The sequence below is a fragment of the Patagioenas fasciata genome, chromosome 12 (assembly GCF_037038585.1).
Source record: "Patagioenas fasciata isolate bPatFas1 chromosome 12, bPatFas1.hap1, whole genome shotgun sequence".
Lineage (NCBI taxonomy): Eukaryota > Metazoa > Chordata > Aves > Columbiformes > Columbidae > Patagioenas > Patagioenas fasciata.
In genome coordinates this window covers 8,847,157-8,862,434 of record NC_092531.1, presented here as the reverse complement: position 1 = coordinate 8,862,434, position 15,278 = coordinate 8,847,157, and the positions used below count along the sequence as shown (strand labels likewise).

Genomic DNA, 15,278 nt, shown 5'->3' with positions numbered 1-15,278 from the left:
AAAACCCAACCAACCACCCAAACAAACAAAAACACAACCAAAAAACAACCCCACCAAAACAAAACTAAAATCTAGAACAAGTTATGATTTTGCAGTTAGATTAAAGGCAAGTCATGAACTGATAGACTTGAGAGGCCAGTAATTTCCAGTGATGTGAAAAACGGATTCCTCTTGTTACTTAGTGTTACATAACCCTGATAAACTCATATATTTTAAGAGACCTTGGCTATAATACCTAAGTGCTAGCACATCGAGATATTTTTGGTTTGCGGTAATTTTACTTAGTCCTCATTTTTTAAAGTTGTCTTTCTAAAGGCTTAGATGATTCTTCTATCACAAGTGTTTTATGGAAAATTCTGTATTACATATTCCTTTGATAAATTAAAAAACAATCAATATTTTAGCTGAAAAGTAGCATGCCGATAAGGCCGCTCTTCAGGGTCTTACTGTAGCATGCGTAGCTTAATGCAATTGACTCGGATGTTAGCATTGAAAATGGGATGTGCATCTGTACTTTGAGGGAGGTGTCGTCTGTTCAAGACAATGAAAAGCAGATGTTGCTATCAGGAAGCTCTTTGCTGTCTTAATGACAACTGATGGCAGACACAATCAGTGTGTCCAACATTAGGAGGATTATCTGTTGTCCATTGCACACGATTTTGTTTTTCATGGTAAGTAACCTCTCTTAATTACTTTCCAACAGTTCAGCCTTTACATCAGACAGACATAGGAAAAGAAAACTATTGGAAAACTCATCTTTGAACAGCAAGTTATTAAAAGTAAATGTAAGTACGATGGATCCGGTACGGTGAGTTTAAAGGGTTTTTCTAAACCGCCTGAGGCTCATAGTTGGCCCAGAGTTGAAATACTTATGATCAATTACCCGAATTGTGCTTGATGCACTATGTCTTCGTCATTTCCTGACCACACATGTAGGTTTTTTTTACTTTTTCTGGTTTTACACTGCAGAGGCAGAGAAGCAGGTGCTCTGTCTTTTTTTTCTAGGGGAATAAGAGACTAATTGTTAGGGAAAAGCAAGAAAAATAATGAGGAGTTTTTAAAAGAGCTTAGTAAAACTTGCTTTTGAAAGAACTGAGGGCTTTTCTGAAAGCTTTTCTCACTCTCATGTCTTGTCTCCCTGCTATGTTAACTTCACATCTGCAGGACAGCACCCAGGAGAGGATGATCCAAGCCTTGCTAGACAGCTGAAGGGCTACATAGTTTCTTCCAGACAGAGAACGCCCCAAACCAAATGCCTCTGCTTTCCAGTTTGGGTTCAGGGACTTGCGAACTTCATAATTACTCCCAGATTTTATGGCGGGAGAGGGGAGACCCTGCTTCATTTTCGGTGGCAGAGCAGAGCTGTTCCTCCTGCAGGACAGCAGGGAGTCCAAGGGGCTGGAGCCATCACTGCCTTCAACTACAGGGGCAATTACTTGATTGTGAAGAGAAAGTGTTCGTGAGAGAAGGATGGATGGAAGTATGAGGGTGGGGTGAGAGCAAAGCAGTCAGTTGTTTTACTAAACCTATACGGGTTTATTTACTTCAAAAACGCATTACCTGCAGTCAGTTTAGGGTCCTCTGAGTGTGTTGTGTGTGCTTCCTGTACCGTCCCGATCACGGGGAGGTTGAGAAAGCCTGGGAGAAATAGTGGTGTTTGTTGTGGTTTCTTTCTTATGGGAACACACAGCATCATTATCTGGGAAACTCAAAGCCAGCAAGAACCAGAAGGAAAATGTTAGGCAACATTTAGATACGGAGAAGACAGAATTAGAAAGCATGAACTTCATGCTGCTTATATTCTTCTTAATCTGTGCTGTTTTCTAAGTTTTATTAATACCTGAATATTACCCGTGGCAACAGATGTTCTTTTTATTATTGGCATATTCGATTCTTATCTAGAAAAGACAGGGCACTGCTGTTTGCATAAATACCTGGCTGTCTCACCCTGGGCAAGAGTGAGAAAAGAAAATGCTAAGAACACTGTGGCGTTTGTTCTTTAAAGTTTTCTTCTTTTATTGGAAAACAGGTCTCTTGTTAAAGGATTCTTACCTAATTGATCAGTTGCTTATATAAATAATAACCTTTTTTTTAAACAACATATATTTAAATGTCCTGCTGTCATTAGTTCTTCACTAGAGATGATGTTTCTGGTAGATTCGGGGAGAAAAAAGTTTTACTGGAACACTTTGGATAATGTATGTGGTAACGTGGATTTGCATGTGGTCTTTGGTGTCAAGTAATATGTTCGAGATACTGCTACTGAAAGATAGTCTAGGTTTTTAGTTCTGTTAGAACAATGAAGAATGCCCAAAAACTTGATGAACTTTCAACATGATACTTTTTAGACAATGTCCAAGTGTTGTGGATTCTAGAAATCATGAATGCAACACTATCCACATTTCTCTTCCCTCTCCTCCCAGCCCACTCTGAAGGTTAGTCAGCAAAACTCAAGCTCATCTGTGGGTAACAGTGCTGTAACTTGTTAAAGTTCAATACATGGTGTAGATTTTTCTTTCGCTCCATTCAACACGTTGCTTTTTCTTTGCGCAGTCCAACTTGACTGTTTCTTTCCGCAATAAATGCTGTTGTCTCTCTTTCAAAACCCCTCCTGGCCACCACAAAACCCCAGCACGACAGCAGGCTAGTGCTGGTGACCTAAAAACAACCTGCAGGCTGCCACGCGGTGCATGTTAGACACAGGACTAGGTGGATAAGGGTTGGTATTTTCATTCTTCAAAGGCACTTCAGGGAAATTGCTGTCCAGGTCTCACTGGACACTGTTGGAGTGTGAATATTTAACGATGTACACACATATATTTTGCAATAAAAACCTGTGATTAACTCTGTGTTGTCGTGTTCTAGATGTACTTATATAGGAGAAGGTGTAGTTGTGTGAGGCGATGCAGGCAGGTCACAGGAACAACCACAAACTACAGTTGCGGTGCAAAGAGTAAATGTATTTTTGTTGCCTCGCTAGCTGGGAATCTCCAGAAAAGCACTTAAGCTCCCGGGCAGGGGTCACACAAGCAGAGACGCAGATGCTGTAGAATTCAGCCGTTGTTGAACATCACTAGCCTGCTCATTTCACCTGTGTATTAGGGATTCACGCAGGCGCAGTTTACCACACTGCTTTGGTCTTTGCCTAAAGGAATTTCAAGGATGCTTGGTAAGGTGCCTTTAAGACTTTCACAGGCTTGTGTTATCTAAACATAGAGATTCTACTTGTGAAGCACACAAGGCTAAGCAACAGTTAATGTGATATATGTGTTTTTCTACACCCCAGCTGCAGTCACTTGAGCGTATTCACAGTTCTCCTTCTCGCCGATCTTCCATTATTCCCACGCAGTAGTATAGTTTTCTGTTAACAGGAATGAGTAAGAAACAGGTTTCACGTCAAGATGGAGCTTCAGGGCAGTTTGAGCTGGTGAGGTGGTTGCCTTGGCTTTGAAACTGCACTTTTCAAACAGTATGTTTTATTATTGTTGAAATTTATGCTGGTATAAGAGTAACAGCTTTGTGCGGAGAAAGCGGGGGAGCAATAAGTCTTTCTTTAACCAAACCGTTCTCGTTTCCAGGGAAGCACCACTGCCCTCTGTGCCACGGGCCTCCGGAACCTGGGGAATACGTGTTTCATGAACGCGATCCTTCAGTCGCTCAGGTACTGCTGTGGGAGGGCCAGGGTGCTGCAGCATTAGGCAAGTCACCACTGCACAAAAGTGTGCCTGGCTGTCAGGAGCGGGGCTGTGCAGCTACCATGGGGCTGTGTCTGACAGCGCGAGGGATGCCTGCGATGCAGCGCTCAGACGCAGCCCGCGCTGTCAGCACAGCCTGGTTTGTGTGGCAACCCTTCTGATACCCCCGTCTGTCATGGAATCTCTTAGTCAAAGCACAGCCAAAATGTAATTATTTCAGGTAGGTGGGATGATGATATTTACAGATCTGCTCAGTCATTTGCAGAAGATAATTATTCGCTATGGTATTTCATGTATCCTGAACTGTTCATAATTGCCATCCTCTATTGCTGCATGAAGTTGTTTGTGCATTTCAAAGGACAGGCTCCAGAATGCTTAATAACCTCTTTGTTCTCGGCCCTTTAAGGATTTAATTCATTTTTCCTTTTTCTGTAGCAACATTCAGCAGTTTTGCTGTTACTTCAAGGAGTTGCCGGCTGTGGAGCTGAGGAACGGGAAGACGGCAGGCAGGCGAACTTACCACACCAGGAGCCAGGGGGACAACAATGTGTAAGCTGCGTGTTCCTTGTTCAACTGAACTTCGTGGAAAACAGCAAATACTTGGCTAGTAGAGCCACTTTACACTTTCACTGTTGCAGAATCATAGAAAAAATGATTGATGGGGGGACTGAGTCGCAGAAAAATAGTTGGCTGTACAAAAAATAAACTTGTATTGCTTGCAGTTCACCTGGTGCTGCAGGGGGAAGCAGTCAGGTACATCAGAAAGCACTGAAGTGTAACTGAGTTTACGGTTAGGATCTACTGGTTATATGAACTCCAGACATTACGTTACTTAGTTCCAGTTGAAGTACAGTCATGGAGATGTCTGCAAGTGAACGTAACAGAAAAAGATCAGAGTGATTCACAGTCTGTAGCTTGCTTAAGAAAGTGTTAAAGGGATGATGTTAGCAGAGTCCACAGTAAAATGGCATAAGGTGGATAGATTTCCTGGTGGGTCCTGAACATCTGAAATGTAGTTTTCCTAACCTATGCCTCTCTGTGGCATTGTGGGTAGGATTTTGGCCATAAAGTGTTTGAAGTATTGGAAGGGCTATTTGCCTAATCATTACAATCTGAACCAAAGTAATGCCTGATAGGTGTACCATCGAGCTAGTAAACCTCTAAGGTTATAATACAAACCCGCATTAATCAAGAGCTTTTACTTTATTTTCAGTTCGTTGGTGGAAGAATTCAGAAAGACACTCTGTGCTTTATGGCAAGGAAGCCAAACTGCGTTTAGTCCAGAGTCTTTATTTTACGTTGTTTGGAAAATAATGCCAAACTTCAGGTAAGTTTTGTAGAATAAAAGTGGTATTCGTTTGCAACCTCTTGTTGCTGGTGTCCTACTCTAAAATTTGCTGAATCTGCGAGATGCACTCTATGCAGCTTTCCTATACACACAAATACATTTTGAAAAGGATCTTCACTTTGACAGTTCTGTGTTTCCCTGACATTTTACCACGTGCTACGTGTAGTAGTGACAGATGTCTGAAATACTAAAATAGTAGTAGTTGTACCTTTGAACCAGTGCTCCAAAGGGCAGAAAACTCATGATCACGACTGGTAGCTGAGGGCCAGGTGCGTGGTGTTGGCAGAACCCAAGCTGGGCTGCAGTAAGAAAGGGGTGTAGTCAGGTTAAAAAAGGTACAGCACCTGCAGGCCTAAATGCAAACACACTGGCTGAAACTTCCTTGATTCTCACAAAATACTGTAGTCTGCAGCAGGACATGAAATAAGGGCTATGAGAAAAAATCTAGTGCATAATAATATGCATTTTGTGCTCATACTGACAAAGAAGACAATGAAAAGAAAGGGAAAAAGAAGGTTACCCGAGTAAATCCAAGTATCATTCCTCTCCAAGGTCTCCCTGTCCTGGCCCCTGAACCTCTTTCAAAGGAGCACTGAAACGTGTTAGGATATATTGTGATGAAGGTAAGTTACTCTGTGTTCTCAGGTAGTAAAGATGATCTGTTATGTGTTACCTCTCCAGCAGTGCTGAAAAGATGCTGTGAACACATCTGCTCAACGAGTAACCTGAATAACACAAATCTGTTTATTCTGTTCTTCACACTGCCAAATGTTTCACTTGGCTTATGAGAATCAAGGAAGTTTAATACCAGTAGTTGCAAGCAGCAACCAAAACATTATAGGCAAATGAACATCATCCATAATGTCCTTGACCAGTTTCCCTGTCACAGTCTTCACTATAATTCTTGACTAAGTGAGAAACCAGTTCATTAAAGTTTCTCAAGCAAATTTTCAGCACTGTGGGTTCACTGAGAGCTTTTAAAAGAACAAGTGCTGTTTGTTGGGGTTCTCCCACTCCCCTTTTCATTCCCAGTTACTTGGAAACATGTCTATAATTAACTGGTAAGAGAACTTGTTAAATCACATGAAGAATAAAGTCAGCTGCTCAGTAAATCCCCGAGCCTACACGATCCAGGGAGAAAATTTGAATTTGTTCAGTGCTTAATTGTACCTCTTAGAAGCTAATGATGCTACAATTCTAGTTCTGCTTTGTGCGCCTCTTGTGAGACTGGGAGGAGAAGGTGGGTGGATGTACATGTGAAAGAAACCTGGAGCCAGCAGCATGTTAGTAGCAAAACCAGTCAGTTTGGCTTGTGCTCGTGAAGCCTGAAGTGATGGGGCAGAGGGAGGAAATGGTTGACTGTCAGAGAAACTCTGCCTTTTGTGGACAGGCGCTTAGATCAGAGTTTATTTTAAAGAGTGCATCGTCCGTATAATCATGTTCTTTTAAAGATATACATCTATGCTTTTTAACAAACCCAAAGATTCTTTCATCTGTTGTTAACATAGTTGTATGCAAGTATAAACACATGCACCAGGAACACAACCAACATTGTGGAATGATTCCAAGGGTTATTTCATCAAATATGTTGCAGAGCAAGGCTGCTGTATACTTCAGAGCTCTTTTATGAGGAATTTAGTGTTGAAAAGGTGTCTGAAGTAAGGACTTTCCATAAATTTCAGCTGTTTATTATGATTGCGTATGTTCATTAAATTGAAGATACCTCTATTCAGGAAAATGAAAAAATCCTGTGTTATCTCAGCAACTTCAAAATTATCCTGCAGTGTGCACAGTTCACATGCAGCTTTCAAGCTGAGTTCTGGTTTACTACCTTGTTTCATAGTAGTGTATAATTATTCTGCAGCTTTCAAGTTCTGTTTTTGGCTGCACAGGACCCTGGCCTGTTGAAGCACAGCCGTGTTTCTGCATGCCGGTTTTTCTGTTAGAACAGAAAAACTTTTACAAAAGGTGGGTGGTGCTGCTGGTGTTTTTCAGGGTGCTATAAGATCTGCATAAAAACTCAGTGATCATTAAAGCTGTTAGTTTGGATGAAAATGTTACTGTCATTCTACAAGATGAAAGGGCTTTATGTCAGTTTGTTACATGTAGCAATGATTTGTGGGACATACATATGTTCTTCCCTAAGCACATCAGCCTCTCATCACATATTCTGTTGCACCAAGTCTGTTGTGTTTCTCTCCAACTCTGAGTACTCTGTGCCATGAGTCTCAGGGACATTTTCCCTCACCTGAGCAGCATAAAAACCATCTTGGTTGGTGTTTCCCAGGCGTTCCTGTGTGACAATTACTGCCCATACCGCCGGGGCAGGGGCAGCATGCTAAGGCAGCTTGAAAGAATGGACCAGGGGAAGAGAAAAAGCCAACTCTGCTCTCTAGGGATTTTTGTAACTAGGCCTACAAAGACTTGCACATAATTATGTCAGCATTGCACAAAACTTTCACTGTCTCGCTGTGTCTGCTTTCTGACTTCATCTCAGTGTACATCTTGCGGCAAATGAACAGCAGTTGGTTGTTAAATTTATTGCATGATTTAGCTTAAATAACTTTAAAGGCATATTTTGCCCTGATGGCTTCTCTGTTCCCTTCAGTTCAGTTTGTAAGTGGTGAAATAATAATGGTGACTCTTTGAACAGCGCTGCTGCTGGTGACATGACGCGTCTGAGACCAGAGCCCTATCCTGGCAAATGAAATGCTCAGGAGATGCACGTGGTGTGCGGGTTACACAGTGTCCTGTTCTGAGCATGGCTGTCCAGCTCACCCGAGAAGAGGAAATAAATCTTTCAGCCTAATTATTTCAGACTTCTTATTGTGGAAAACAAACCCAAAGATAAAATTCGTGGCTTTGGGGAGGGAAGGAAACAGGGAAGCAAACACCTGGAACTGCTGAAGTGAGCAGGATCAGCAGCTGAATGAAAACCGCACAGAAATACTGACATGGAATCCCACATGAAGAATACGTGTTGTGGTAGCTTTCTTTTGAGTCTTATTTGGTCTGAGATGTCAATAGATTGACCGTAATTTATGGTAGTTTCAAAGTGTAGGGATGAATAGTGTGCTGCCTGAACCTGGTTCATAGCAGTTCTGCAGAGGAATTGATTAAATACAGTCAACAGCAAAGAAAAAGGACAAATGCTTTGCGTGAGCCTGGGGAAGTCACTGCTGCCAATGTGTATTTTTCATTAACGTGCATGTGAATTGTAGGGTGTTACCAGCGCAGGCTGAGTTTGGTGATACCAATTAGCATTAACCCAATAGCTGAGCAAATGTTATGTTGTTTTCCAGAAGGTCTCTTCCTCTCTAAAATGTATATTCTTAAATGTTTCTCCATCCTCAAAAAGAGACACGCAGAGCATGAGTGAGCTGCAAAGGACCAGAGGTGCTTAGTTTGTCTAGACATAGCTGTACCTTCCCAAAGGCTACTTGGAAAACTTCTTTTGTACAAAATATGTATGTCTGTCAAGTCTGCTCAGTATTATTTAAACAAGCAAAGGCTGTTTCATGTGACCCTGATGCTCTCTGTGTGCTGGCACTAAACCAACCTGTATAAATGGTGATGCTGTTGTTTCCTTTTCTCTCAAGGGGATACCAGCAACAGGATGCCCACGAGTTCATGCGTTACCTTTTGGACCATCTACATCTGGAACTCCAGGGTGGCTTCAATGGCGTTTCACGTTCAGTAATTTTGCAAGAAAACGCTACCCTGTCTGCAAGCAACAAATGTTGCATGTAAGAAGTGTTTAATTTCTTCAAAACCTTAATGCCTTTGTGTGGGTCTGCATGTGGTAGATCTGAAATTTCAAATTCACGATTCCTTGTTTAAGTTCTCTTTAGTGGCTCTGTAATGTTACAGATTACAAAGCTGCAGGTTGTAAAGGATTAGCATCCTACAGGATGTGCTTCATATCCGAAGGATCAGCATTTTTCTTAGGCCTAAGTGAGCATACAGGCTAAGTTGTAAACACATTTTAATTCATTAGTCTTTCAGAAACAAAATCTTTGTATTTTCTATACCCAGATAGAATTCTTTGTCAAGACAGCCTTGTTGTCTTGGGGTGACAGATGGCTTGAACGATACAGGAGCAATAAAGATGGTCAAGTGTTGTAGGTTTAAATTGTCAGCAGACCCCCTGGATTAACACGTGAGCAATGCAGTTCGGCTTTGAAGTCAGTTTTTCTGCAGGTGATCTTGCTGTACTGGTAAATCACTTGACACATTTAGAGCTGTTGCCTTTTTTCCTGGTAATTTTGATTTTTCGTGTTACTGTGTGTCTTGAAGCAGAGGTGATCCATGTATTTCATTCCTCTTTCTGTTCTTCTCAAAATACTGTTCTTTTTGAATTCTGTCCCAGGTGTGTTTTCTCTCAGATTGAGAGAAACCATTTTAGTTTGTTTCAGGAAGGAATGTTGGATCAGTTCAGCCTGCACATTAGGTCCCTAACTTCTTGGATCCCCTGTGTAAGAGCTGAGCACATTTTCCCTTCCTGTACTGATTAGGGCATAATAAGCAGGTCCGAGAAGGGCAGGATTTTACAGTTGCCTCATTAGGGAAAGCCTGGAGTTTGGACTGTGCTTTTTACCACATTTGTGTTGCTTTGCTGATGCCTAAAAATCCCACCAGAGAGTCCCAAAATGTGCTTAGAATTGAAGTGTATTTGAAAAGTAACACAATTTTGTTTTGTCAACATTTTTAATGTCAAAACCCAAGGAGAATTTAACTTCATTCACGTATCTACTGTAAATATATCTTGAAATTACCAGTTCAAATGCGTGGTGAGGTGGAGTAAGCTGCTTTCTTTCAAGGGCAAATTAAGGTCACATACACTTAAATGCCTACAGTCATGTAATAAATGTGCTGTGAATGCTCTCTTCTTGAGCTCTGGTTTATTTGAGTGGACGTTTTCTTCTGCTCAACAAGAAGTGTTCAAATTACCTTTAAAGATGTATGTGGAGTGCAGAGAAGGAACACAGGTTTCTGCAGGCTGGTGGTGTCAGATCTGTAAGCACAAACTAGCAAGTTTAGGAGTTGTTTAATACAACTTTAAAATTTGTTGGGGGGTTTTTTGATTGCACTATGAGAAATCTATTACATAATCTGCTGAAAAGATTGAGCGATGAAAGTATAGAGAACAATGATGATGCATGTTGTCTATCCTACTGCAACTTGAATTGTCTCGGCAAGGGAAATGCGAAAATACACCTTAAGAAGTCAGAATTACTTGTAACAAAGGGTACAGAATTAAAACAAAAATATGCTTGGCCTACCTCAGAGAGGAGAATTTTTGTTTCAGAAACAGCCTTTAATCACACGGTTAAAATCCTGTACCCCTGTGAGCATCAGCTCTACCCTATAGAAATGCAATCAACTGGAATACTTTCAACGCTGAAATTTTGAGCATCTGTTTAGACCATATGCGGTTCACGCTTTCTTGAGGTACAAGATAAAGCAAAGGTATGATAGCCGCTAGATACTTGTGCGGTACAATTCTGGGTGAATAAAATGCCTGGTGGATGAACTCAGTCCCTTTGTTACACTCAGATGAAACTGCTCTGCCTAGTAGTGGTGAGTTGTAAACAGTAAACATGTAACAAGTATTGAAAATGAAGCTCAGACATCCTGACTGACTTTGTCTCTGATGCGGTTTGTCTAGAAATGGAGCGTCTACTGTTGTCACAGCGATTTTTGGAGGCATTCTTCAAAATGAAGTCAACTGCCTAATATGTGGGACTGAATCTAGAAAGTTCGACCCATTCCTAGGTAAGGTGGTGCCTCTTGCTCTCAAGATGCTGGGTGACTTAAGGCGGAAAAATAAATCTGAAACTCGATACATTTAGCTGTCACATGACAAACTAGACTTTTAGCCTGAAAAGATTAAGCATTGTTTTATTCAGCCTTATTTTTTTAATCTTTGTTTTTCTAGACCTTTCACTAGATATTCCAAGTCAGTTCAGAAATAAACGTACTAAAAATCAAGAAAATGGACCAATGTGCACACTACGAGGTAAGAGTGCTTGGATAATGAAATCATTACCAGGACTAAGAGTATATACTCTTTCGAGTATCTGTTTCAGAATAGCCAGGCTTTCACCTGGGTGTGACATGGTTGCCACATGCCCTCTAATTTTGTGAGAATCTGTGGTAGAAGACGATGCCAAAATAATTTTCTGTGCAGGTTTTACCTCAGTCACTGTGTACTGATGTGCTACTGTGATAACCTGGGGCTGAGAACTGCTTCAGGGGGTCAGCTGAATATCAACAAGGGTTCCAGCAGAGGTTTTTCTTTGAATAATCTTTCTTAGGAAGTCATTTAGTTTCCTTTGAAAATAGTTCTGCTGAATGTTGGACAGAATCTCATTTGAAAACTCCCCATTTCCTGAATGCCTTTTTTTCTCTTGAACTGCTTGTAGCTATGTTTTAAGGAATAGGGAATGTGGCATGTTACTGTATTAAAACACAGCTTTTTGCTGCACAAGTGTATATAATAACTAGAATGACTTCAGCAGATAGGCACACCTCTATTGCTGTATTTGTTGTATTTCACGTTACAAACATCACTCCATGTCATCTTGAATCTGTTTTCTTTGTGTGGGTATTTTGTTTTTTGTATCTCGTTCTTTTTTAGATTGTCTTCGCAGTTTTACAGACCTGGAAGAACTTGATGAGACAGAGCTGTATATGTGTCACAAATGTAAAAAGAAACAGAAGTCCACCAAAAAATTCTGGATTCAGAAACTACCAAAGGTTCGTGTAAGCATGAAAAGGTTACAGTGTTGTCAAAGGAAATGACAACTCCACCGCTAGCAGACCAGCGTCTAACCCTCCCGCAGGCTGTTGCTGATGTCCAGCACTAAGTTCAACCTCCTCTTCTAATGCATCCATTTATTTTTTTTTAATCCTGTAGGTGCTATGCTTACACTTGAAACGATTTCACTGGACAGCATATCTGAGAAACAAGGTTGACACCTACGTTGAGTTTCCCTTACGAGGCCTAGACATGAAATGCTACTTGTTAGAGGTATGAAGACTCACCGATAATTTCTGTAGAACTTTGTCACACGACATATGTCTTTATCACAAGTTACAGTAGGTGCCATTGAGATCTGAAGTGTTTTCTGTCTTTTTACCTGCAGCCTGAGAACAGCGGCCCCGAAAGCTGCCTGTATGACCTCGCGGCCGTCGTCGTGCACCATGGTTCGGGGTGAGTGCTGCTCGGCACAGACCGTCTCCCCACCCACGCATGCAGAGCTGACGGAGGTTTTGCTGTTGCTGTTGAATGTCTTTATTTTTACTGGTAGAAATAAGCAGTAATTTATAAACTTACATGGGACTAAGCTGAATTAACTTCAGACACATTATGCAGTTATTCCTGTGAATGACTTCTGGGAGTCTCTTTGGGTAATGACTGCAAGCGTGAGACAGAACGAAAACAGAATAGTTGCTCTAGGAATGGAAAGCCCTAAGCCCTTTCAGAAGTGAACGCCTCATTTTGAAATTCTTAGTACAAAGCAGAAATATTTTTTTCCTCTTTTATTCACTTTGAAATGCACGTGTGCATTTATACCAAAAGAGTGTGTGTGCATGTTGGAACAACTGTAGACTTAAGATTGGCACAGCAAAAGAATTATCCTGTATGTACCTTCTCTCCTGCAGGACTGAACTTCAAAATGAGTGTTAGCTAGCAGGCAGGCCACAAGGCTGCCTAGTGTTCATGTTTTGAAGTAAAAGTAGCTGGGTGTGTATTGGTTTGGGGTTTTTTTTCGTTTTCCCAGCCCTCTAAGGATCTGTTGAAAGTAACAGTAGTAGGGATAAGACAACTGTTCATCCTCAGAGAAATCTGGTCGTCTTGTTCAGGTGATCGCTCTGCTATGGGTGTGAGCTGTGAAAGGAGTTTTCTGAAAGAAACAAAACCCTGCTAATGAAAACCTTGCTGATAACTGGATTTAATCCAAAGATAGGAAACAGAAGTTCTGTCCAGAAAGCCCGTGGTTTTTTTTGCTTCTTCTAGATGAATGGTCTGGGCTCTTTTTAAAGAAAGATTTGGCTACCAAAGACAGCCCTTGTGGCACCACAGTGCAGCTGACTGGTGCTTCAAAGTCTAGTAGAACTATAAGGACAGCAAGAGAGCTGGTCATTATCAGAATGTAATTAGATGGTTGGAAACATAGTGTGTTATAACATGCAAGCCAGCAAAAGCAGACCTTATCTTGGGGTGGCAGGGTGATGAAAATTGATGGGTTTGTAGTTCTGGTGTGTTAGATTCAAGCAATACGGTGCCAAGATGTGCATCTGTTTAAGATGAACTTGAAAATTTTTCTTCTTAGTATTCTGGGATTAGATTTGCTGTGCATGATTTTGATTCTGTTTAAGCTATGCAAGTCTCTCTAGAAGTAAATGGGGTAAATGTCAGAAATAATAATAAGGGAGCATAGTGAATTTTTTATAGCTGGTGCTTGAATATTGATAGATGATGGACTAGATATTTATGTAGGCAAATGTGGAAGTTCAGTGTTGCAAGAAGCCTTGCTTGCACAAAAACTACAGAGTGCTAATAAGTTCATATAAAAAAACCCTTTCCAACTCATCCCAGTAAGTGATTATTTTACTTACCACTCTAATTTGGAGAACTTTGAGCCCCACAGAGTAAGAAGGGAAGCACCTTACCAACTGTTGCGGAGGGCTGTCGGTTCCTTTCTTCCTCTGGTGTCCGGAGGTCTCTTAGCCCTAGCAGGGAACGCGTCGGGGAGCGCGGTGCTCTGTCTCCTTCTGACTGTGCTTTCTTTCCGCACCTGCCCTGCTGACAGCGTTGGCTCTGGACATTACACCGCGTACGCAGCTCACGAAGGCCGCTGGTTCCATTTCAACGACAGTACTGTAACTTTGACCGACGAGGAGACTGTGGTAAAGGCCAAGGCCTACATCCTCTTCTACGTGGAACGGCAAGCCAAATCTGGATCAGATAAACTTTAATACCTCCTTTTAATTCTCACTTATCAAGTCCACCGGACAAAACATTTCCATTTTCCATAAATACTTGATCCAAGACTATTAATTTCATTGTGCACTTTTCAATTTCCTCTTGTGGGTTTTAGTTTTGTTGTGTCGATGGTAGCATTTGACTTACTGAACTTGGACACAAACTAACTTTTTTTTTTTTTTAGTTATACCAGAAAACCTCAGCAGATTTTGATTTGCTGCTTTAGTTATGATAACTCGATTTTTATATATATAGTTTCATGAAATACTTAGTTATTTGACTTTTTTATATTAATGTTTTCAGTTCTCACTTTCTAAAGGCACATTTACATCGGAGAAGCTTTCTATCCTCCTTACAAGCAAGATAAATGTGCTTCTGATTATGAAGAGCAATACGACTTCATGCTGTTCTCACAGCTGTTATGTAGATATGAGTTAATCTCTTTAAATCACAGAATTGTTTGCACGTACTATTTTCCCTCGTGCAAGAATTAAACAGCGACCTCTGAACAATCGTTCTTTGTCTGCAGAAGAGAGATGTGGCATCATTAAATAGACCAGGTAATTGCTGCTATATTGGTGTGTATTCAGGCTGCTGACTTTCAGGAATCATTGTAAATAAACCATTGGTTCAATTGTATCTATACAGCAGTTTAATTCAAGTATTCCTCACGTATGCTCTGCCCTCCCCCCATCAAATTTTCTAAAAATTATCTTAAAATATATTCATGTCTAAATTGTGTTGAGATTTATGTTTTTTTAACCGAACCTGAATTGCCTTAGACATCTCTTGTTTTAGACTCATCCTGAAATTTGATGGCAAACACTTACTTGCTTGAGGACTTGGAGACTTCTGGCAGTGGGACCCCAACCCTCCTTCCTGGTGGGCACTGGGAGTACAGCCCCAAAGTGTGGGGTGTGTGAGAACAGTCTTAGGTCTAAACAGAGCTCGTGTCCGCTAAATGCCTGCAGCTCACTTAGAACTGAAAGGAAGCAGACGGTGTTATGGATGCTTTGCATGACAATTGTACCAGTTCAGATGCAAACGAAAGGGAAGATGCTCAGATGCACAGCACAGCCTGCCTGACAGGAGGTGATGAGGCCAGAGCAGGTAGTACATTAGCTAATACTAATGCACTGGTACGGTAGCTGCCTAAGCATCGGCCCAGTGTGGGACCTTTACGGTCTCCATCTGAACACTGGAGGCATGATATATTTTCTAAAACTTGGCTATGTAATGGAGA

General features: G+C 41.2%; 1 protein-coding gene across 5 annotated transcripts in view; it reads left to right on the top strand.

The window, feature by feature from the left end:
- Positions 1-14,771, top strand: part of USP3 (ubiquitin specific peptidase 3) — a 41,721-nt gene extending 26,950 nt beyond the window's left edge. For all 5 annotated transcript variants that reach the window (XM_065847032.2, XM_071813803.1, XM_065847034.2 and 2 more), the window contains 11 exons: positions 704-785; positions 3,579-3,661; positions 4,131-4,244; positions 4,909-5,022; positions 8,643-8,789; positions 10,712-10,818; positions 10,982-11,062; positions 11,684-11,802; positions 11,963-12,076; positions 12,192-12,259; positions 13,863-14,771. In XM_065847032.2, the coding sequence (XP_065703104.1) occupies positions 704-785; positions 3,579-3,661; positions 4,131-4,244; positions 4,909-5,022; positions 8,643-8,789; positions 10,712-10,818; positions 10,982-11,062; positions 11,684-11,802; positions 11,963-12,076; positions 12,192-12,259; positions 13,863-14,028 (1,195 nt within the window). In that variant the 3' untranslated portion in view covers positions 14,029-14,771. The remainder of the gene's footprint in view (positions 1-703; positions 786-3,578; positions 3,662-4,130; positions 4,245-4,908; positions 5,023-8,642; positions 8,790-10,711; positions 10,819-10,981; positions 11,063-11,683; positions 11,803-11,962; positions 12,077-12,191; positions 12,260-13,862) is intronic.
- Positions 14,772-15,278: the final 507 nt, after the last annotated feature.